Below are 23,200 nucleotides of genomic sequence, written 5' to 3' on the forward strand. Positions count from 1 at the left end.
ACCTTGGCCCGCTGGAGCGGGGGAAGGAGACCGGGGAGGACAAATCCCCGCGGCAGAACCTCGTGGAAGAGGCCGTTTGGAGCGGCTCCGTGGAGCGGGAATCCGGCGGGGAGGAAAATCCCCGGAGATCCCGCAGCAGGAGGGGCTGCAAACGCAGATCCCGGGAGGAAACGGCCAGCCCGGGCCGGGGACGCGGCCGGAGCTCGGAGCTGGGGGTCCCCGAGCAGCTTCAGGACGGGGAGAAGCCCCACGAGTGCCCGAAATGTGGGAAGGGATTCGGGTGGAGATGCCGCCGGGTCGGTCACCGGAGGATCCGCTCAGAGGAGCGGCCCCACGAGCGTCAGCGCTGAGGGAAGAGATTCGAGTCGAGTTCCGAGCTGATGAAACACCAGAGGATCCGCTCAGAGGAGCGGCCCCACGAGAGCGAGCGGGAAGAGATTCAAGTTCAGATCCTACCTGCTCATCCACCTGAAAATGCACTCAGAGGAACGGCCCTACAAGTGTGGGCGGTGTGGGAAGGGATTCAGGACGAGCTCCCAGCTCGTTACCCGCAGGAAGAGCCACAGCGGGGACAAACCCCACGAGCGTGAGAAATGCAAGAGGAGGTTCCTGAGCTCCTGCAGTCTCCAGCTGCGCTGTCGTGTCCACACGGGGGAGAGGCCGTTCCCGTGCCCCGACTGCGGGAAGGGCTTCGGGACAAAGCCCGGCCTCGGCAGCCACCGGCGCGTCCGCAGCGGGGAGAGGCCCTACGAGCCTCCGTGAGAAATGCAGCGAGAGCTTTCCGAGGAGCTCGCTGCTCTACCAGCACCATCGCGTCCGCGTGGAGGAGAGAGAGGCCCCTTCGTCCGCCCCGGCTGCGGGAAGGGCTACGAGCGCAACTCCAACTTCGTCGGGCACCGGCGCGTCCGCAGCGGGGAGAGACCCCGCGAGCGTGGGGAGTACGGGAAGAGATTCTCACCGAGCTCAGCCTCGACCCGACACCGACGGAGACACCGCCGAGGGAATCCCGTGGCGGGATCCGCGCTGGATGATCCCCGCTGATCCGCGTCGGGAACGCACCTGGCCGGGGGGCTCCGCGCGTCCTCCTCGGGCTCACCTGGACACGCGCTCAGACCAACATCAGAAATCCATAGCGTAGAGGAGATTTCTCGGCTTCTGACCCCAGAAAAAAAATCTCTCTTTTTCAGTCTTCTGGTGACGTCAAGGAGCAGTGGATTGTCTTGGAGGTCTTCTCCAATCTTAGTCCTCCCTTTTAATTCTCTCCGGCCCGTGGGCAGCTTTCTCAGGGAAATTGGGATGGGTTGGGTCGAAACCTATGATTTTGTAGAATTTTGTGGGTTTTGTAAATTTTTTTTAGGTTTGTTGATCAGTTTTGTCGATTTTGTAGTGGGTTTGAAATCTCTCCACAGAAGGTTCTTCCCACGTATGTAGTTTTGTTTTGGTTTGGTTTTATTTTTTTTTCCTCAAAGAGTCAAAGTTTATTTTTGAAAGCCTTTGAAAGCATTGAAACTGTGAAATAAAGACGTTGAAATAAGGTGTGGATGGTGACGTGTGAGGGGACAGTGGCATGGGCTGGGACATGGATGGGGACATTTCCACGGATGGGGACATGAGGGGACATTTCCATGGATGGGGACATGGATGGGGACATGGTGGGGACATTTCCATGGATGGGGACATGGATAGGGACATGGTGGGACATGGATGGGGACATTTCCATGGATGGGGACATGAGGGGACATGGTGGGACATGGATGGGGACATGGTGGGGACATGGATGGGGACATGGTGGGACATGGATGAGGACATGGATGGGGACATTTCCATGGATGGGGACATGAGGGGACATTTCCATGGATGAGGACATGGATGGGGACATTTCCATAGATGGGGACATGAGGGGACATTTCCATGGATGGGGACATGAGGGGACATTTCCATGGATGGGGACATGGATGGGGACATGGTGGGACATGGATGGGGACATGGTGGGGACATGGATGGGGACATGGTGGGACATGGATGAGGACATTTCCATGGATGGGGACATGGTGGGACATGGATGGGGACATTTCCATGGATGGGGACATGGTGGGGACATGGATGGGGACATGGATGGGGACATTTCCATGGATGGGGACATGAGGGGACATGTAAGGACACAGCCCTGGCTGGACACCTGAAGGGACATGGACGTGGATGGGGACATGAACTGGGACGGCATCAACTGGGTGGATCCCAGTTGGACACTGGTCTGGGTGGACACTGGTGTGGGTGGACACTGGTGTGGATGGACACTGGTCTGGATGGATCCCAGCTGGATACTGGTGTGGATGGACACTGGTCTGGGTAGATCCCAGTTGGACACTGGTGTGGGTGGACACTGGTCTGGATGGATACTGGTCTGGGTGGATCCCAGTTGGACACTGGTGTGGATGGACACTGGTGTGGATGGATCCCAGTTGGACACTGGTGTGGATGGACACTGGTCTGGGTGGATCCCAGTTGGATACTGGTGTGGATGGACACTGGTCTGGGTGGATCCCAGTTGGATACTGGTGTGGATGGACACTGGTCTGGATGGATCCCAGTTGGATACTGGTGTGGATGGACACTGGTCTGGGTGGATCCCAGTTGGATACTGGTGTGGATGGACACTGGTGTGGATGGACACTGGTCTGGGTGGATCCCAGTTGGACACTGGTGTGGATGGACACTGGTGTGGATGGACACTGGTGTGGATGGATCCCAGTTGGACACTGGTGTGGATGGACACTGGTGTGGATGGATCCCAGTTGGACACTGGTGTGGATGGACACTGGTCTGGGTGGATCCCAGTTGGATACTGGTGTGGATGGACACTGGTGTGGATGGATCCCAGTTGGACACTGGTCTGGATGGACACTGGTGTGGATGGATCCCAGTTGGACACTGGTGTGGATGGACACTGGTGTGGATGGACACTGGTGTGGATGGATCCCAGTTGGACACTGGTGTGGATGGACACTGGTCTGGGTGGATCCCAGTTGGATACTGGTGTGGATGGACACTGGTGTGGATGGACACTGGTCTGGGTGGATCCCAGTTGGATACTGGTGTGGATGGACACTGGTGTGGATGGATCCCAGTTGGACACTGGTGTGGATGGACACTGGTGTGGATGGATCCCAGTTGGACACTGGTGTGGATGGACACTGGTCTGGATGGATCCCAGTTGGACACTGGTGTGGATGGACACTGGTGTGGATGGATCCCAGTTGGACACTGGTGTGGATGGACACTGGTGTGGATGGACACTGGTCTGGGTGGATCCCAGTTGGATACTGGTGTGGATGGACACTGGTGTGGATGGACACTGGTCTGGGTGGATCCCAGTTGGACACTGGTGTGGATGGACACTGGTGTGGATGGACACTGGTGTGGATGGATCCCAGTTGGACACTGGTGTGGATGGACACTGGTGTGGATGGATCCCAGTTGGACACTGGTGTGGATGGACACTGGTCTGGGTGGATCCCAGTTGGATACTGGTGTGGATGGACACTGGTGTGGATGGATCCCAGTTGGACACTGGTCTGGATGGACACTGGTGTGGATGGATCCCAGTTGGACACTGGTGTGGATGGACACTGGTGTGGATGGACACTGGTGTGGATGGATCCCAGTTGGACACTGGTGTGGATGGACACTGGTCTGGGTGGATCCCAGTTGGATACTGGTGTGGATGGACACTGGTGTGGATGGACACTGGTCTGGGTGGATCCCAGTTGGATACTGGTGTGGATGGACACTGGTGTGGATGGATCCCAGTTGGACACTGGTGTGGATGGACACTGGTGTGGATGGATCCCAGTTGGACACTGGTGTGGATGGACACTGGTCTGGATGGATCCCAGTTGGACACTGGTGTGGATGGACACTGGTGTGGATGGATCCCAGTTGGACACTGGTGTGGATGGACACTGGTGTGGATGGACACTGGTCTGGGTGGATCCCAGTTGGATACTGGTGTGGATGGACACTGGTGTGGATGGACACTGCTCTGGTCAGCCCCTGTCCCTTCCCCCCCTGCCTGCCCACACCCTCCCCCACCCCACTAGCCCACCACCCCATTCCAGTAGCCCAAACCCCCAAAAACCCCTCAAAATAACCCAAATTCCACAACATCAGCTCTGGCCAGGTCCCCGCAGAGCGCGAGGGAAACTGAGGCACGGGCTGGGGCTGGGGTGACTTTGAGGTGACAGGAGGGGACTTCAGGACCCAACCCCCCCCCCATTCCCCCCCAAATTGTCACCGCAGCGTCTGGAGACCCCCAAATTGTCACATCGAGGGGGTGCGGGGTGGGGGCGGGGACACAGGGGGAGTCTTTTCTAGGGGTGTCAGCGAGGAGGAAGAGGAGGAGGAGGAGGAGGAGGAGGAGGAGGAGGAGGAAGAGGTGAGGGTGTGACTGAAACTCCTGCCCGGTCACACGGGGAAGTCGCGACAGGAACCGGAGCGGAGCACGGAGGTACCGCGGGGACCGGGGGATGGGATGGGACCCACGGGGACCGTCCCCAAAATCGGCACCACCACCAACACCCCCCCCCCAAAAAAAAAAAAATACAAACCCCCCCCCCAAAAAAAAAAAAAACCCCACAAACCCTCCCCGGCACCCAGCATCTTCAGGGGGTTCGAAACGGAAAGGGGTGACCCCAAAATTTGGTCACCTTCCTCCCCCCCCGCTTCCTTCTTCCTCCTCCTCCTCCCCCCGGCAGGATGTGGGTCACCCCCCCCCCCCCCTCCCCCCAGCTTTGGGGTGCTGGTGACAAAAATCGGTGACAAAAAGAGCGAGGGGGATGGGTGGGGGGGGGGTGTGTCACCTCAGGGTGATAAAATTGGGGGTCAGGGGGGTCCCCAAAATGAGGGGGGAGGGGAGGGGGAGGGTGTGGGGGGAGGGGAAGCGTGGTTGGGGCGGGACGGAAACGGCTCCGGTCCCGCCTGAGCCCGGGGCGTGGGGGTGGCGGGACACCTGTGGCATTGTCACCGTGTCACCCACCTTGTCACCCACCGTGTCACCCACCGTGTCACTCACCGTGTCACCCGTGTCACCCACCTTGTCACCCACCGTGTCACTCACCGTGTCACCCACCGTGTCACCCACCGTGTCACCCACCGTGTCACCCGTGTCACCCACCGTGTCACCCGTGTCACCCACCTTGTCACCCACCTTGTCACCCACCGTGTCACCCACCATGTCACCCACCTTGTCACCCACCGTGTCACCCACCATGTCACCCACCGTGTCACTCACCGTGTCACCCACCGTGTCACCCACCTTGTCACCCACCTTGTCACCCACCGTGTCACCCACCGTGTCACCCACCGTGTCACTCACCGTGTCACCCACCTTGTCACCCACCGTGTCACCCACCTTGTCACCCACCGTGTCACTCACCGTGTCACCCACCGTGTCACCCACCTTGTCACCCACCGTGTCACCCACCGTGTCACCCACCGTGTCACCCGTGTCACCCACCGTGTCACTCACCGTGTCACCCACCTTGTCACCCACCTTGTCACTCACCGTGTCACCCACCTTGTCACCCACCTTGTCACCCACCGTGTCACCCACCTTGTCACCCACCGTGTCACCCGTGTCACCCACCGTGTCACTCACCGTGTCACCCACCTTGTCACCCACCTTGTCACCCACCGTGTCACCCACCGTGTCACCCACCGTGTCACCCACCTTGTCACCCGTGTCACCCACCGTGTCACCCACCGTGTCACCCACCTTGTCACCCACCGTGTCACCCGTGTCACCCACCTTGTCACCCACCTTGTCACTCACCGTGTCACCCACCGTGTCACCCACCGTGTCACCCATGCCACCCACCGTGTCACCCACCTTGTCACCCACCTTGTCACCCGTGTCACTCACCTTGTCACCCACCGTGTCACCCACCGTGTCACCGTGTCACCCACCTTGTCACCCACCGTGTCACCCACCGTGTCACCCGTGCCACCCACCGTATCACCCACCTTGTCACTCACCGTGTCACCCACCGTGTCACTCACCGTGTCACTCACCGTGTCACTCACCGTGTCACCCACCGTGCCACCCACCTTGTCACCCACCGTGTCACCCGTGTCACCCGTGCCACCCACCTTGTCACCCACCGTGTCACCCACCGTGTCACCCACCGTGTCACCCGTGCCACCCACCGTGTCACCCACCGTGTCACCCACCCCGTCACCCTGTCCCCCTGTCCCCAGTGTCACCGCGTCAAACCATAACCCCCAAATCCAACCCCACAGAGGGGCTCCCCCACCCCCCCCACCATCCCATCACCCCCAAAATCCGACCCCAAATCCAACCCTGAACCCTCCAAAATTGACTCCCCCCATTCCTGGACCCCAAATCCATCCCCGGAACCTCCAAAGTCACTCCCCCCACCCCAAATCCCCCAAATCCAACCCCAAATCCATCCCAGGACCCTCCAAAGTCACTCCCCCCATTCCTGAACCCCCAAATCCGACCTCAAATCCATCCCTGAACCCCCCAGAGTGACTCCCCCATTCCTGGACCCCCAAAATCCAACCCCAAATCCATCCCAGGACCCCCCAAAGTCACTCCCATCACCCCAAAACCCCCAAATCCGACCCCAAATCCATCCCTGAACCCACCAGAGTCACTGCCCCCTTCCTGGACCCCAAATCCAACCCCAAATCCATCCCAGGATCCCCCAAAACTGACTCCCCCCATTCCTGGACCCCCAAAATCCAACCCCAAATCCATCCCAGGACCCTCCAAAACTGACTCCCCCCATTCCTGGACCCCCAAAATCCAACCCCAAATCCATCCCAGGACCCTCCAAAACTGACTCCCCCCATTCCTGGACCCCCAAAATCCAACCCCAAATCCATCCCAGGACCCTCCAAAGTCACTCCAATCACCCCAAAACCCCAAAATCCAACCCCAAATCCATCCCAGGACCCCCCAAAATCACTCCCATCACCCCAAAACCCCCAAAATCCAACCCCAAATCCATCCCAGGACCCTCCAAAACTGACTCCCCCCATTCCTGGATCCCCAAATCCAACCCCAAATCCATCCCCGGACCCCCCAAAGTCACTCCAATCACCCCAAAACCCCCAAATCCAACCTCAAATCCATCCCTGAATCCCCCAAAGTCACTGCCCCCTTCCTGGACCCCCAAATCCAACCCCAAATCCATCCCAGGATCCCCCAAAATTGACTCCCCCCATTCCTGGATCCCCAAATCCAACCCCAAATCCATCCCCGGACCCCCCAAAGTCACTCCAATCACCCCAAAACCCCCAAATCCAACCCCAAATCCATCCCAGGATCCCCCAAAGTGACTCCCCCCCACCCCAAATCCCCCAAATCCAGCCCCAAATCCATCCCAAGACCCCCCAAAATCACTCCAATCACCCCAAAACCCCCAAATCCAACCTCAAATCCATCCCTGAATCCCCCAAAGTCACTGCCCCCTTCCTGGACCCCAAATCCAACCCCAAATCCATCCCCGGACCCCCCAAAGTCACTCCAATCACCCCAAAACCCCCAAATCCAACCCCAAATCCATCCCTGAACCCACCAGAGTCACTTCCCCCATTCCTGGACCCCCCAAATCCAACCCCAAATCCATCCCAGGATCCCCCAAAACTGACTCCCCCCATTCCTGGATCCCCAAATCCAACCCCAAATCCATCCCAGGACCCCCCAAAGTCACTCCCCCCCACCCCAAATCCCCAAAATCCAACCCCAAAATCCATCCCTGAACCCCCCAAAATTCCTCCCCCACCCCCAAAACCCCCCAAAACTAACCCCACCACCCCCCCCCCTCCCCGCTTCCCCCCACAGATGGAAACCGAAGCCCCCCCGCCCACCCCCGAGCCCCCCGCCCTATTGAAAACCTACAAGTGGCTCACCCCACTACAGGGGGACCCCGAAAAAAGCGGGGGGTCCCCGGGGAGCCGGCGCTGGGCTCGGTTGCAGGGATGGAAACGTTCCTACAGCCACCCCGACAGCGACGGCGACAGAGCCGGCGACAGAGCCGGCGACAGAGCCGGCGACAGGGGTGGCGACAGAGATGTCCCCAAGGCCACCGCGAGGCGGTCCCTGTTCCGGAGGGCGTTTTCTGCCCCCTCCAAGGCGCCCAAGGGTGCGGGGGACCCGAGGGGACACGAAGGGACACGAGGGGACGCGAGGGGACACGAGGGGACAAAGCCACCCCTGCAGCGGTACCTGCGCTCCGTGGGCAGGAGGAGGGGACAAGGAGGTGACAGGGGGCAGGAGGGAGCAGGTGAGGAGGGGGTTTTGGGGTTGGGGGAGGGGGTTTGGGGTGACTTTTGGGTGGGGGGTGGAGGGTTTTGGGACGGGGTGATGGATTTTGGGATGGGGGTGATGGATTTTGGGGGGATTTTGGGATGGGGTGATGGATTTTGGGTGTGGGGTGATGGAATTTGGGGGGATTTTGGGTGTAGGGTGTTGGATTTTGGGGGGATTTTGGGTGTGGGGGTGATGGAATTTGGGTGTGGGGTGATGGAATTTGGGATGGGGTGTTGGATTTTAGGGTGATTTTGGGTGTGGGGTGATGGATTTTGGGTGTGGGGTGATGGAATTTGGGTGTGGGGTGATGGAATTTGGGTGTGGGGTGTTGGATTTTGGGGGATTCTGGGTGTGGGGTGATGGATTTTGGGTGTGGGGTGATGGATTTTGGGGGGATTTTGGGTGTGGGGTGATGGATTTTGGGTGTGGGGTGATGGAATTTGGGGGGATTTTGGGTGTAGGGTGTTGGATTTTGGGGGGATTTTGGGTGTGGGGTGTTGGATTTTGGGGGGATTTTTGGGTGGGGGCTGGTGGGTTCATAGTGGCACCTCATTGTGGCACCTGTGGTGTCACCTCCATGGTCACCTGTCCTTCAGTGTCACCTCCCTGGTCACCTGTCCTTCAGTGTCACCTCACCTGTGGTGTCACCTCCATGGTCACCTGTCCTTCAGTGTCACCTCACCTGTGGTGCCACCTCCATGGTCACCTGTCCTTCAGTGTCACCTCACCTGTGGTGTCACCTCCATGGTCACCTGTCCTTCAGTGTCACCTCACCTGTGGTGCCACCTCCATGGTCACCTGTCCCTCAGTGTCACCTCACCTGTGGTGTCACCTCCATGGTCACCTGTCCCTCGGTGTCACCTCCATGGTCACCTGTCCCTCGGTGTCACCTCACCTGTGTTGTCACCTCCCTGGTCACCTGTCCTTCAGTGTCACCTCACCTGTGGTGTCACCTCCATGGTCACCTGTCCCTCGGTGTCACCTCCCTGGTCACCTGTCCTTCAGTGTCACCTCACCTGTGGTGTCACCTCCCTGGTCACCTGTCCCTCGGTGTCACCTCACCTGTGTTGTCACCTCCCTGGTCACCTGTCCCTCTGTGTCACCTCCCTGGTCACCTGTCCCCCATCCTGGCACCTCCGGTGGCATGGCCAGGCCGCACCCCTCCCCCCGTGGGTGACAGTGACACTGTGACCACCCACACCCCGTTTCTGTCCCCTCAGTGACCCCCTTGGGGACATCCCCGCTGCCGGTGCCACCAGTGCCACCCGATGCCACCGTGTGGGACGTGTCCCAGTTCTCGCTGCTGGACGGACACCTGGTGCCACTGGGCAGGGACGAGGAGGTGAGTGGGGACACTGGGAGTGTCCCCAGGTGTCCCCAGGGTGGCATCTCCTGACCCCCTGTTGTCCCCTGGTGTCCCCAGGGTGTCCCCAGGTGTCCCCAGGGTGGCATCTCCTGACCCCCTGTTGTCCCCAGGTGTCCCCAAGGTGTCCCCAGGTGTCCCCTGGTGTCCCCAGGGTGGCATCTCCTGACCCCCTGTTGTCCCCTGGTGTCCCCAAGGTGTCCCCAGGTGTCCCCAGGGTGGCATCTCCTGACCCCCTGTTGTCCCCAGGTGTCCCCAGGGTGGCACCTCTTGATGTCCCCTGGTGTCCCCTGATGTCCCCTGGTGTCCCCAGGGCCCGTGGCGGAGCAGGACCCGTGCCGGGAGTGCCACATCTGAGGCCACCAACCTGTGCCAGGCTGGCAGGAGGGACCCAGGTGAGGACACGGGGGGTGACAGTGACACACGGGGGGGGGACAGTGACACACGGGGGGGGCAGTGACACACGGGGGGGTGGCAGTGACACACGGGGGGGTGACAGTGACACACGGGGGGTGACAGTGACACACGGGGGGGTGACAGTGACACACGGGGAGTGACAGTGACACACGGGGGGTGACAGTGACACACGGGGGGGTGACAGTGACACACGGGGGTGACAGTGACACACGGGGGGGTGACAGTGACACACGGGGGAGTGACAGTGACACACGGGGGGGGCAGTGACACACGGGGCGGTGACAGTGACACACGGGGAGTGACAGTGACACACGGGGGGTGACAGTGACACACGGGGGGGTGACAGTGACACACGGGGGGTGACAGTGACACACGGGGGGGTGACAGTGACACACGGGGGGTGACAGTGACACACGGGGGGGTGACAGTGACACACGGGGGTGACAGTGACACACGGGGGGGTGACAGTGACACACGGGGGAGTGACAGTGACACACGGGGGGGGCAGTGACACACGGGGCGGTGACAGTGACACACGGGGGGGGCAGTGACACACGGGGGGGTGACAGTGACACACGGGGGGGTGACAGTGACACACGGGGGGTGACAGTGACACACGGGGGGGTGACAGTGACACACGGGGGTGACAGTGACACACGGGGGGGTGACAGTGACACACGGGGGAGTGACAGTGACACACGGGGGGGGCAGTGACACACGGGGGGTGACAGTGACACACGGGGGGGGCAGTGACACACGGGGGAGTGACAGTGACACACGGGGGGGGCAGTGACACACGGGGGGTGACAGTGACACACGGGGAGTGACAGTGACACACGGGGGGGGCAGTGACACACGGGGGGGTGACAGTGACACACGGGGGGTGACAGTGACACACGGGGGGGACAGTGACACACGGGGGGGTGACAGTGACACACGGGGGGGACAGTGACACACGGGGGGGTGACAGTGACACACGGGGGGTGACAGTGACACACGGGGAGTGACAGTGACACACGGGGGGGGCAGTGACACACGGGGGGGTGACAGTGACACACGGGGGGGGCAGTGACACACGGCGGTGACAGTGACACACGAGGGGTGACAGTGACACACGGGGGGTGACAGTGACACACGGGGGGGTGACAGTGACACACGGGGGGTGACAGTGACACACGGGGAGTGACAGTGACACACGGGGGGGTGACAGTGACACACGGGGGGTGGCACACGGGGCACGGGGACACTTGGGGCCCTTGTCCCCTGTCCCCTGTCCTGTCCCCTGTCCCCTGTCCCCTGTCCCGGGTCACCCTTCACTCCGTGCCCAGGGCCCCACACTAAACCCAGGCTTGGCACTGGGAACTGGGAACTGGGAACTGGGAACTGGGAACTGGGAACTGGGAACTGGGACTGGGAACTGGGAACTGGGAATGGGAACTGGGAACTGGGAACTGGAACTGGGAATGGGAACTGGGAACTGGGAACTGGGAACTGGGAACTGGGAACTGGGAACTGGAACTGGGAATGGGAACTGGGAACTGGGAACTGGGAACTGGGAACTGGGAACTGGGAATGGGAACTGGGAATGGGAACTGGGAACTGGGAACTGGGAACTGGGAATGGGAACTGGGAACTGGGAACTGGAACTGGGAATGGGAACTGGGAACTGGGAACTGGGAACTGGGAATGGGAACTGGGAACTGGGAACTGGGAACTGGGAACTGGGAACTGGAACTGGGAATGGGAACTGGGAACTGGGAACTGGGAACTGGGAATGGGAACTGGGAACTGGGAACTGGGAACTGGGAACTGGGAACTGGGAATGGGAACTGGGAACTGGGAACTGGGAACTGGGAACTGAGAATGGGAACTGGGAACTGGGAACTGGGAACTGGAACCGGGAATGGGAACTGGGAACTGGGAACTGGGAACTGGGAATGGGAACTGGGAACTGGGAACTGGGAACTGGGAACTGGGAACTGGGAATGGGAACTGGGAACTGGGAACTGGGAACTGGGAATGGGAACTGGGAATGGGAACTGGGAACTGGGAATGGGAACTGGGAACTGGGAACTGGGACTGGGAACTGGGAACTGGGAACTGGGAACTGGGAACTGGGAACTGGGAATGGGCACTGGGAACTGGGAACTGGGAATGGGAACTGGGAACTGGGAACTGGGACTGGGAACTGGGAATGGGAACTGGGAACTGGGAATGGGAACTGGGACTGGGAACTGGGAACAGGGAACTGGGAACTGGGACTGGAACAACTGGAACTGGAACTGGAACTGGAACTGGAACTGGGACTGGAACTGGGAAGTGGGACTCAGACTGGGGCTGGGAACTGGGAACAGGGACTGGGAACTGGGAACTGGAACTGGAACAACTGGAACTGGGAACTGGGACTGGGACTGGGACTGGGACTGGGAAGTGGGAAGTGGGACTGGGACTGGGACTGGGACTGGGACTGGGAACTGGGACTGGACACCAAACCAGGATCAGGATAAAGCCCCTGGCCTGATCTGGGCTTACTGGGGTTTACTGGGGGACACTGGGAGGGGGAGGGGGAGGGAGGTGCTGGGAGGTATTGGGAGGTACTGAGGGGTACTGGGAGGTACTGGGAGGTACTGGGTGGGTACTGGGTGGGTATTGGGGAGATACTGGGAGGTACTGGGAGGTACTGAGGGGTACTGGGTGGGTACTGGGAGGTACTGGGTGGGTACTGGGTGGGTATTGGGGAGATACTGGGAGGTACTGGGAGGTACTGGGAGGTACTGGGTGGGTATTGGGGAGGTACTGGGAGGTACTGGGAGGTACTGGGAGGTACTGGGTGTGCTGATTCCCGTCCCCCAGACCAGGGGGTCGCAAGGAGCCCCGAAAATGAGACCCCCCCGAGTGCCCAGTTCAGCAACGTCAAGGTGGGACAGCCCCGACCCTGTCCCTGTCCCCTCCCTGTCCCTGTCCCCGTCCCTGTCCCTGTCCCTGTCCCCTCCCTGTCCCTGTCCCCGTCCCTGTCCCTGTCCCTGTCCCCTCCCTGTCCCTGTCCCTGTCCCCTCCCTGTCCCTGTCCCCGTCCCTGTCCCTGTCCCTGTCCCTGTCCCTGTCCCTGTCCCTGTCCCTGTCCCTGTCCCCTCCCTGTCCCTGTCCCTGTCCCTGTCCCTGTCCTTGTCCCTGTCCCCGTCCCTGTCCCCTCCCTGTCCCCTCCCTGTCCCTGTCCCCTCCCTGTCCCTGTCCCCTCCCTGTCCCTGTCCCTGTCCCTGTCCCCGTCCCCGTCCCTGTCCCTGTCCCCGTCCCCGTCCCTGTCCCTGTCCCTGTCCCTGTCACTGTCCCTGTCCCCTCCCTGTCCCCTCCCTGTCCCTGTCCCTGTCCCTGTCCCCTCCCTGTCCCTGTCCCTGTCCCTGTCCCTGTCCCCTCCCTGTCCCCTCCCTGTCCCCTCCCTGTCCCTGTCCCTGTCCCTGTCCCCTCCCTGTCCCTGTCCCTGTCCCCTCCCTGTCCCTGTCCCCTCCCTGTCCCCTCCCTGTCCCTGTCCCTGTCCCCGTCCCTGTCCCTGTCCCCTCCCTGTCCCCTCCCTGTCCCTGTCCCTGTCCCTGTCCCCTCCCTGTCCCCTCCCTGTCCCTGTCCCCGTCCCTGTCCCTGTCCCCTCCCTGTCCCTGTCCCCTCCCTGTCCCTGTCCCTGTCCCTGTCCCCTCCCTGTCCCTGTCCCCATCCTGTCCCCATCCCCAGGGGCTGCTGTGGAAGAGGCTCCTCCGGGACAGGAAAAGTCGAGGTGGCACCAGAAGTGACACAATGGTGGCAGTCCCCGAGGGTGACAGGTAGGGGACAGGGGGGTGCCAGTGACATTGCTGTCCCTGTTGCTGTCCCCTCAGGGTCCCTTTTGGGGGTCCTGGTGACATTCCTGTCCCATTTTTGGGGTCCTGGTGACACTCCTGTCCCCCTCAGGGTCCCTTTTTGGGGTTCTGGTGACACTCCTGTCCCCCTCAGGGTCCCTTTTTGGGGTCCTGGTGACACTCCTGTCCCATTTTTGGGGTTCTGGTGACACTCCTGTCCCCTCAGGGTCCCTTTTTGGCTTCCTGGTGACATTCCTGTCCCATTTTTGGGGTCCTGGTGACACTCCTGTCATTTTTTTGGGGGGTCCTGGTGACACTCCTGTCCCCCTCAGGGTCCCTTTTTGGGGTCCTGGTGACATTCCTGTCCCATTTTTGGGGTCCTGGTGACACTCCTGTCCCCCTCAGGGTCCCTTTTTGGGGTCCTGGTGACATTCCTGTCCCATTTTTGGGTTCCTGGTGACACTCCTGTCATTTTTTTGGGGTCCTGGTGACACTCCTGTCCCCCTCAGGGTCCCTTTTTGGGGTCCTGGTGACACTCCTGTCCCATTTTTTGGGTTCCTGGTGACACTCCTGTCATTTTTTTGGGGTCCTGGTGACACTCCTGTCCCCCTCAGGGTCCCCAGCCGCAGCGCTTCCCACGAGTCCCTGGTGCCACCACCCGAACTGGACCTCACTGGGGACAACGTCATCGTCCGGCCCGTGCACGGCAGCGTGGTGGGGGAGAGGTTCTGCTTCCAGGTACGGCCAGGGGGGGCTTGGGGGGGCCAGGGGGGCACCCCAGGAGCCCTAAAAGGGGCACCCAGACCCCCAAAAGGACACCTGGAGTCCAAAAAGGGCACCCAGAGCCCAAAAATGGCACCCAGACCCCCAAAAGGGCACCCAGACCCCCAAAAAGGGCACCTAGACCCCAAAAAGGGCAACCAGACCCCAAAAAGGACACCTGGAGTCCAAAAAGGGCACCCAGAGCCCAAAAATGGCACCCAGACCCCCAAAAGGGCAACCAGAACCCCAAAAGGGCAACCAGACCCCCAAAAAGGGCAACCAGACCCCAAAAAGGACACCTAGACCCCAAAAATGGCACCCAGACCCCCAAAAAGGGCAACCAGACCCCAAAAATGGCACCCAGACCCCCAAAAGGGCACCCAGACCCCCAAAAAGTGTCACCCTCCCTGTCCCCTCACTGTCCCCTCAGTGTCACCCTCACTGTCCCCTCAATGTCCCCTCAATGTCCCCTCAATGTCCCCTCAATGTCACCCTCACTGTCCCCTCACTGTCCCCTCAGTGTCACCCTCACTGTCCCCTCAATGTCCCCTCAATGTCCCCTCAATGTCCCCTCAGTGTCCCCTCACTGTCCCCTCAGTGTCACCCTCACTGTCCCCTCGATGTCCCCTCACTGTCCCCTCAATGTCACCCTCACTGTCCCCTCACTGTCCCCTCACTGTCCCCTCAATGTCCCCTCAGTGTCCCCTCGGTGTCCCTGTCACCCTCAGTGTCCCCTCGTGTCCCCTCGATGTCCCCTCAGGTGATCACCCCCGAGGGCAGCCGCTCCTTCGGTTGCGCCTCCCTGGCCGAGCGCGACCGCTGGATCGAGGAGCTGCGCCGGACAGCCCAGCCCAACAAGGTGGGACCTTGGGGACACCTCGGGGACACCTCGGGGACACCTTGGGGACACCTCGGGGACACCCTGCCACCCCCAGCACCTCCTGTCCTTGGCGTGGGTGGGTGGGGAAACTGAGGCACGGAGCATCCTCAGTGTCCCCCATGTCCCCTCCTGTCCTGGTTGTCCCCTCCCTGTCCCCTTTGTCCTCTTGTCCCCGTGACCCTTTGTCACCTTGTCTCCTTGTCACCTTGTCCCTTACTCACATCCCCTTTATCCTCCTTGTCCCTCTGTCCCCTCTGTCCCCTTTGTCCCCTCATCCTGTTTGTCCCCTTTGTCCCTTTGTCCCCTCTGTCCCTTTGTCCCCTTTGTCCCCTTTGTCCCCTTTGTCCCTTTGTCCCCTTTGTCCCTTTGTCCCTTTGTCCCCTTTGTCCCCTTGTCCCTTTGTCCCCTTTGTCCCCTTTGTCCCTTTGTCCCTTTGTCCCCTTTGTCCCTTTGTCCCCTTGTCCCTTTGTCCCTTTTGTCCCCTTTGTCCCTTTGTCGCTTTGTCCCTTTTGTCCCCTTTGTCCCCTTTGTCCCTTTGTCCCTTTGTACCTTTTGTCCCCTTTGTCCCCTTTGTCCCCTTTGTCCCTTTTGTCCCCTTGTCCCCTTTGTCCCCTTTGTCCCTTTGTCCCTTTGTACCTTTTGTCCCCTTTGTCCCTTTGTCGCTTTGTCCCTTTTGTCCCCTTTGTCCCCTTTGTCCCTTTGTCCCTTTGTCCCTTTTGTCCCCTTTGTCCCTTTGTCCCTTTGTACCTTTTGTCCCCTTTGTCCCCTTTGTCCCCTTTGTCCCTTTGTCCCCTTTGTCCCTTTGTCCCTTTGTCCCTTTGTCCCTTTGTCCCGTTTGTCCCTTTTATCCCTTTGTCCCCTTTGTCCCCTTTGTCCCCTTTGTCCCCATGACCTCCCCAGGACAACTGCGAGCGCCTGGAGCTGGCTCTGTCCCTTTGGATCTACGAGGGCCGGGACCTCCCCCCTCGCCGCCGCCTCCGCTGCCACCTCCAGCTCGACGGCGCCACCTTCGCCCGCACCACGGCCAAGCTGGCCGGCGCCGACGGCCAAATCTTCTGGGGCGAACTCTTCCAGTTGGCCGCGTTGCCCCCGGTGCGCGCCCTCACCATCTCCCTGTGCCGTGACGACCACCCCGGGCATCCGGTGGCCGCCGTCACCATCCCGCTGGCCGAGCTGGCGGCGGCGCGGCAGCCCCTGGAGCGTTGGTACTCGCTGAGCGGTGCCGGCGGCGGCGGCGAGCGGGCTCCGGCGGTTCGGCTGCGCGGGCGTTACCGCGAGGTGCGGGTGCTGCCCATCGTGCGTTACAAGGAGCTGGCGGAGTTCATCACCTTCCACTACCGGGAGCTGTGCGGTCACCTGGAGCCGGCCATCGCCGTGCGGCACAAGGAGGAGCTGGCCGGAGCTTTGGTGCGCGTCCTGCAGAGCACCGGCAAGGCCAAGGTGGGGTGGGGTTGGGTATGGGGGGGTGGATGGGTTGGGTTGGGTTGGGTTGGGTTGGATTGGATGAGTTGGGTTGGGTTGAGTTGGATTCAGTTAGATTGAGTTGGGTTGAGTTGAGTTGAGTTGGGTTGAGTTGGGTTAATATGGGTTGAGTTGGATGGATTGAGTTGGATTGAGTTAGATTGAGTTAGATTGAGTTGGCTTGAGTTGGGTTGAGTTGGATGGGTTGAGTTGAGTTGGGTTGAGTTGGATTGAGTTAGATTGAGTTGGGTTGGGTTGGGTTGGGTTGAGTTGGATTGAGTTGGATTGAGTTAGATTGAGTAGGATTGAGTTGGGTTGGGTTGGGTTGGGTTGGGTTGGGTTGGGTTGGGTTGGCTTGGCTTGGCTTGGCTTGGCTTGGCTTGGCTTGGCTTGAGTTGGATGGGTTGAGTTGAGTTGGGTTGAATTGGGTTGAGCCGAACAAGTTGCCACAGCACCACAGACATGGACAACACAACACAAGAGAGCGCCAGAACATCCCACACATGTTGACCTGGTCATTTCGGTGTCACAGTTGTCACCGAGCCCTTTGGTTGCCACCGAGCCCTTTGGTTGCCACCAAACCCCACCTCGTGTCCCCGCAGTCGTTCCTGATCGACCTGGGCGTGGCCGAGCTCGACCGCTTCGATGACCACGAGGCGCTGATCTTCCGCGAGAACACCTTGGCCACCAAGGCCATCGACGAGTACATGAAACTGGTGGGGGCCAAGTACCTGCAGGACACGCTGGGTACGAGGAGGGGACACGGGGGGACATCCCGGGGGGGTGGCAGGGGACAGGGACCGGGGTGGGAACCGGACACTGGGGGTTGTGGGACACCCCTGACCATCCATGGGGACGTGGTGGCAACCACTCGGTCCCCTCACGGGTTGTGGGACACCCCTGACCATCCATGGGGACGTGGTGGCAACCACTCGGTCCCCTCACGGGTTGTGGGACACCACTGACCATCTATGGGGACATGGTGGTCACCTCTCTGTCCCCTGTCCCCAGGGGAGGTGGTGGCCCAGCTCTGCAGCTCCGAGGAGAGCACCGAGGTGGATCCCAGCCGATGTTCAGGTCTGGAACTTTCCGAGCACCGGCATCACCTGCGCCAGGTGTGCGAGGAGACGCTGCGGCGCATCACCGACGGCTCCGAGTGAGGGACAGAGGAGGGGACACACCCCTGGTGACACCGGGGCCCAGGAGAACCTGGGAGAAGCCTGGACATGGGGGTGGCATCGGGGACAGGGATGGGATTGGGCAGGACGGGCGACGGCAACGGGACGGGCACCGGGGGTGGGGTTGGGGATGGTCACCGGCCTGGGGTGGGGTGGCAGGATGGAGCTGGGGACAAGTTTGGGGACAGGGATGGGGATGGACATCAGGATGGACACCAGGATGGACACCAGGATGGAACTGGGGACAAGTTTGGGGACAGGGATGGGGATGGACATCAGGATGGACACCAGGATGGAACTGGGGACAAGTTTGGGGACAGGGATGGGGATGGACATCAGGATGGACACCAGGATGGACACCAGGATGGAACTGGGGACAGGTTTGGGGACAGGGATGGGGATGGACACCAGGATGGACATCAGGATGGACACCAGGATGGAACTGGGGACAGGTCTGGGGACAGGGATGGGGATGGACATCAGGATGGACACCAGGATGGACACCAGGATGGACACCAGGATGGAACTGGGGACAAGTTTGGGGACAGGGATGGGGATGGACATCAGGATGGACACCAGGATGGACACCAGGATGGAACTGGGGACAGGTCTGGGGACAGGGATGGGGATGGACATCAGGATGGACACCAGGATGGACACCAGGATGGAACTGGGGACAGGTCTGGGGACAGGGATGGGGATGGACATCAGGATGGACACCAGGATGGACACCAGGATGGAACTGGGGACAGGTTTGGGGACAGGGATGGGGATGGACATCAGGATGGACACCAGGATGGAACTGGGGACAGGTTTGGGGACAGGGATGGGGATGGACACCGGGATGGACATCAGGATGGACACCAGGATGGAACTGGGGACAGGTTTGGGGACAGGGATGGGGATGGACATCAGGATGGACACCAGGATGGAACTGGGGACAGGTCTGGGGACAGGGATGGGGATGGACACCAGGATGGACATCAGGATGGAACTGGGGACAGGTCTGGGGACAGGGATGGGGATGGACATCAGGATGGACACCAGGATGGAACTGGGGACAGGTTTGGGGACAGGGATGGGGATGGACATCAGGATGGACACCAGGATGGAACTGGGGACAAGTTTGGGGACAGGGATGGGGATGGACGCCGGGATGGACAAATCTGGGGACACCACAACCTCCGCCACCACCCAGACACGGACACTCAGCGCCACCCCCATGGCGGGCTGCCACCACCCCGCGGTGACACCGGCGGGTCCCCGGTCCCCACCACGGTGTCTGTCCCCGGCCAGGTGCTTCCCGGCGGAGCTGGGCGAGGTGTTCGCGGCGTGGCGGGACGAGTGCGCGGCGCGGGGCAAGGCGGCCATCGGGCAGCGCCTGGTGTCGGCCTCGCTCTTCCTGCGCTTCCTGTGCCCGGCCATCATGTCCCCGAGCCTCTTCGGCCTGGTCCAGGAGTATCCTGGAGAGGCCACCGCCCGCACCCTCACGCTGGTGGCCAAAGTCATCCAGAATTTGGCCAACTTCACCACGTAGGTGGCCGTGGGGATGGGACGGGGACGTGGGGTGGTGGGGACATCGCGTCGGTGCTCTGGGGACAGGCACGGGGAGCTTGGGCTGTCCCCAAGGTTGGGGTGTCCCAAATTTTGGGTTGTCCCCAGCAGCCCATGGGACAGTTGGGTTGTCCCTAAGTTTGGGTTGTCCCCAAGTTTGGGTTGTCCCAAGTTTGGGTTGTCCCCAGGTTTGGGGTGTCCCAATTTTGGGTTGTCCCTGATTTTGGGTTGGATGCTCCACACTCCTGAAAGTGACCTGTGACCACAGCCATGGTGGTGGCCCATGTGACCATGATGGTGACCCCTTGACCATCCCAATGACCCCTGACCATCCCCATGACCCCTTGACCATCCCCATGACCCCTGACCATCCCCATGACCCCTTGACCATCCCAATGACCCCTGACCATCCCCATGACCCCTTGACCATCCCAATGACCCCTGACCATTCCCATGACCCCTTGACCATCCCCATGACCCCTTGACCATCCCAATGACCCCTTGACCATCCCAATGACCCCTGACCATCCCCATGACCCCTTGACCATCCCAATGACCCCTGGCCCCGCCGTTGACCCCAGGTTTGGTGAGAAGGAGCCCTACATGACCTTCATGAACGACTTCCTGGAGCACAACTGGGCCACCATGACCGAGTTCCTGCAGGCCGTGGCCACCCCAGAGGCCAGCGCCAACATGGCCACCTACGGTGGCTACGTGGACCTGGCCCTGGAGCTCGCCACGCTCCACCTGCTGCTCTGTGACATCTTCTCCAGCCTCGACCAGGTGCCGCCACCCCTCTGTCCCCAACGCTGGGCTTGTCCCCACCTCCTGCTGGTCCCCGTAATGTCCCCGTGGTGTCCTCGCAGGCCACGCAGGAGGAGCTGGAGCCGCTGCCCACCATCCTCAGGGCCATCAGGGAGGGGACACCGGTGCCCGTGTCCGTGCACCTCAGCTCCACCGCCAGGAGGAGGTACCGAGAGACACCTGGGGACACGTGGGGACAAACGGGGACGTCTGGGGACGTCTGGGGGATTGTATGGGGGGCGCTTGGGGACATCTGGGGACAATGGGGACAAATGGGGGACTTCTGGGGGCACCTGGGGACAATGGAGGCATCTGGGGACAATGGGGACACTTGGGAGACACCTGGGGACACCTGGGGACACCTGGGGGACACTTGGGAGACACCTGGGGACACCTGGGGACACCTGGGGACAAGGGAGGACACTTTGTCCCCTGTCCCCTTATCCGTTTTCCCCCCTGTCCCTGTCCCCTGTCCCCTGTCCCTCTGTCCCCCTGTCCCCTTGTCCCCCTGTCCCCACAGCCCCTCGGACCCCTCCAAGCCGGGCTTTGTCCCCCAACGAGATCTGGGCAAGCACAGCCCCCTCATCAAGAGCCAGTCCCTGACCAGCGTCCGGCGCGTCCGCAGCTGCGAGGAGGGGACAGGGACAGGGACAGGGACAGGGACAGGGACAGGGACAGGGACAGGGACAGACCCAGAACCGGACCCAACCCCGGTACCGGCCCCGGTACCGAGCCGGCACCGCCGCAATGTCCAGCGCACCCAGAGCGTCCCGGCACAGGGCAAGGCCGCCCGGCGTCCCGCCAAACCGGACGGTGCCGGACACGCGGCCGAGGGGACGGCCGGGGGTGACACGGGGTCACCTGTGCCCGGTGATGGCCCGGTGAGTCCTGGTGGCCACCATGGCGCTGGGGTGGGGACAGCGCGGTTAACTGGTGCCACTGGGCCACGCTGGGGTGGGGATTGGGGGACAGAGGGGTGTGGTGACATTAATGGGGGTGGGGTGGCATTAATGGGGGTGAGGTGACATTAATGGGGGTGGGGTGGCATTGATTGGGGTGGGGTGGCATTAATGGGGGTGGGGTGACATTAACGGGGGTGTGGTGACATTGATTGGGGTGGGGTGACATTAATGGGGGTGTGGTGACATTAATGGGGGTGGGGTGACATTAATGGGGGTGGGGTGGCATTAATGGGGGTGAGGTGACATTAATGGGGGTGTGGTGACATTAATGGGGGTGAGGTGACATTAATGGGGGTGGGGTGGCATTGATTGGGGTGGGGTGACATTAACGGGGGTGTGGTGACATTAATGGGGGTGGGGTGACATTGATTGGGGTGGGGTGACATTAATGGGGGTGAGGTGACATTAATGGGGGTGAGGTGACATTAATGGGGGTGGGGTGACATTGATTGGGGTGGGGTGACATTAATGGGGGTGTGGTGACATTAATGGGGGTGAGGTGACATTAATGGGGGTGAGGTGACATTAACGGGGCTGTGGTGACATTAACGGTGCCCGGTGCCATTACCGGATGTCCCAGTGCCACTAGCGGGTCATTACCACGTGTCGCGATACCATTAACGGTACGGGGTGACATTAACGGTACCGGGTGACATTAACGGTACCGGGTGACATTAACGACTGTCGCGATGCCATTAACGGTACGGGGTGACATTAACGGTACCGGGTGACATTAACAGTACCGGGTGACATTAACGACTGTCGCGATGCCATTAATGGTACCGGGTGACATTAACGGTACCGGGTGACATTAACGGTACCGGGTGACATTAACGACTGTCGCGATGTCGCAGCCCCGGGGGAAGCTGCGCTCTTCGGCGTCGCTGCCCCGTAAATCCACGGTGCCGTGGCAGCGCCCGGCCGAGGACTCGGTAACCCCGGGCGAGCTTTACGCGCTGCGGCCGCTGGAGAAGGTAACCCCGGGGCGAGGGGAGGGGAGGGGAAGGGAGGGGACAGTCCCCGGTGTCCCCTCGGTGTCCCCCGGTGTCCCCATCCCGGTGTCCCCATCCCGGTGTCCCCAACCCCTCGGTGACCCCATCCCGGTGACCCCATCCTGGTGTCCCCACCCCGATGTCCCCAACCCCTCGGTGTCGCCATCCCAGTGTCCCCAACCCCTCGGTGACCCCACCCCGATGTCCCCAACCCCTCAGTGACCCCATCCCGGTGTCCCCATCCCCTCAGTGACCCCACCCCGATGTCCCCAACCCCTCGGTGACCCCACCCCGATGTCCCCAACCCCTCGGTGTCGCCATCGCAGTGTCCCCAACCCCTCGGTGTCCCCACCCTGATGTCCCCAACCCCTCAGTGACCCCATCCCGGTGTCCCCAACCCCTCGGTGTCCCCATCCCGGTGTCCCCACCCCGATGTCCCCAACCCCTCAGTGACCCCACCCCAGTGTCCCCAACCCCTCGGTGTCCCCATCCCAGTGTCCCCAACCCCTCAGTGACCCCACCCCGATGTCCCCAACCCCTCAGTGACCCCACCCCAGTGTCCCCAACCCCTCGGTGTCCCCATCCCGATGTCCCCAACCCCTCGGTGTCCCCATCCCGATGTCCCCAACCCCTCAGTGACCCCACCCCGATGTCCCCAACCCCTCG

General features: G+C 61.2%; 2 protein-coding genes across 2 annotated transcripts; both read left to right on the forward strand.

Moving 5' to 3' along the window:
• Positions 1-215: 215 nt before the first annotated feature.
• LOC134055511 (zinc finger protein 239-like) lies at positions 216-989 on the forward strand. The gene has a single exon (XM_062511893.1). The coding sequence runs from the start codon at positions 475-477 to the stop codon at positions 760-762; it is 288 nt and encodes a 95-aa protein (XP_062367877.1). The 5' UTR covers positions 216-474; the 3' UTR covers positions 763-989.
• A 6,878-nt stretch (positions 990-7,867) lies between these two features.
• Positions 7,868-22,911, forward strand: RASAL3 (RAS protein activator like 3). The gene is made up of 16 exons (XM_062511745.1): positions 7,868-8,309; positions 9,556-9,677; positions 10,012-10,093; positions 12,969-13,033; positions 13,838-13,926; positions 14,556-14,679; positions 15,464-15,562; positions 16,484-17,023; positions 17,647-17,791; positions 18,056-18,200; positions 19,519-19,755; positions 20,358-20,559; positions 20,643-20,746; positions 21,101-21,461; positions 22,397-22,516; positions 22,861-22,911. Exons 1-16 carry the CDS (start codon positions 7,868-7,870, stop codon positions 22,909-22,911), a joined length of 2,928 nt encoding a protein of 975 aa, XP_062367729.1.
• The last annotated feature ends 289 nt before the right edge of the window (positions 22,912-23,200 follow it).

Source organism: Cinclus cinclus, chromosome 32, assembly GCF_963662255.1.
Source record: "Cinclus cinclus chromosome 32, bCinCin1.1, whole genome shotgun sequence".
Taxonomy (NCBI): domain Eukaryota; kingdom Metazoa; phylum Chordata; class Aves; order Passeriformes; family Cinclidae; genus Cinclus; species Cinclus cinclus.

What these genes read in the sequence shown, in the direction of transcription:
- LOC134055511 (XM_062511893.1), top strand. Translation starts at nt 475, where the DNA reads ATGCACTCAGAGGAACGGCCCTACAAGTGTGGGCGGTGTGGGAAGGGA.
- RASAL3 (XM_062511745.1), top strand. Translation starts at nt 7,868, where the DNA reads ATGGAAACCGAAGCCCCCCCGCCCACCCCCGAGCCCCCCGCCCTATTG. An exon ending in GGCTGGCAGGAGGGACCCAG is followed by an intron (nt 10,094 to 12,968) that starts GTGAGGACACGG and finishes CCCGTCCCCCAG; the next exon opens with ACCAGGGGGTCGCAAGGAGC. An exon ending in AGCTCCACCGCCAGGAGGAG is followed by an intron (nt 20,747 to 21,100) that starts GTACCGAGAGAC and finishes CTGTCCCCACAG; the next exon opens with CCCCTCGGACCCCTCCAAGC.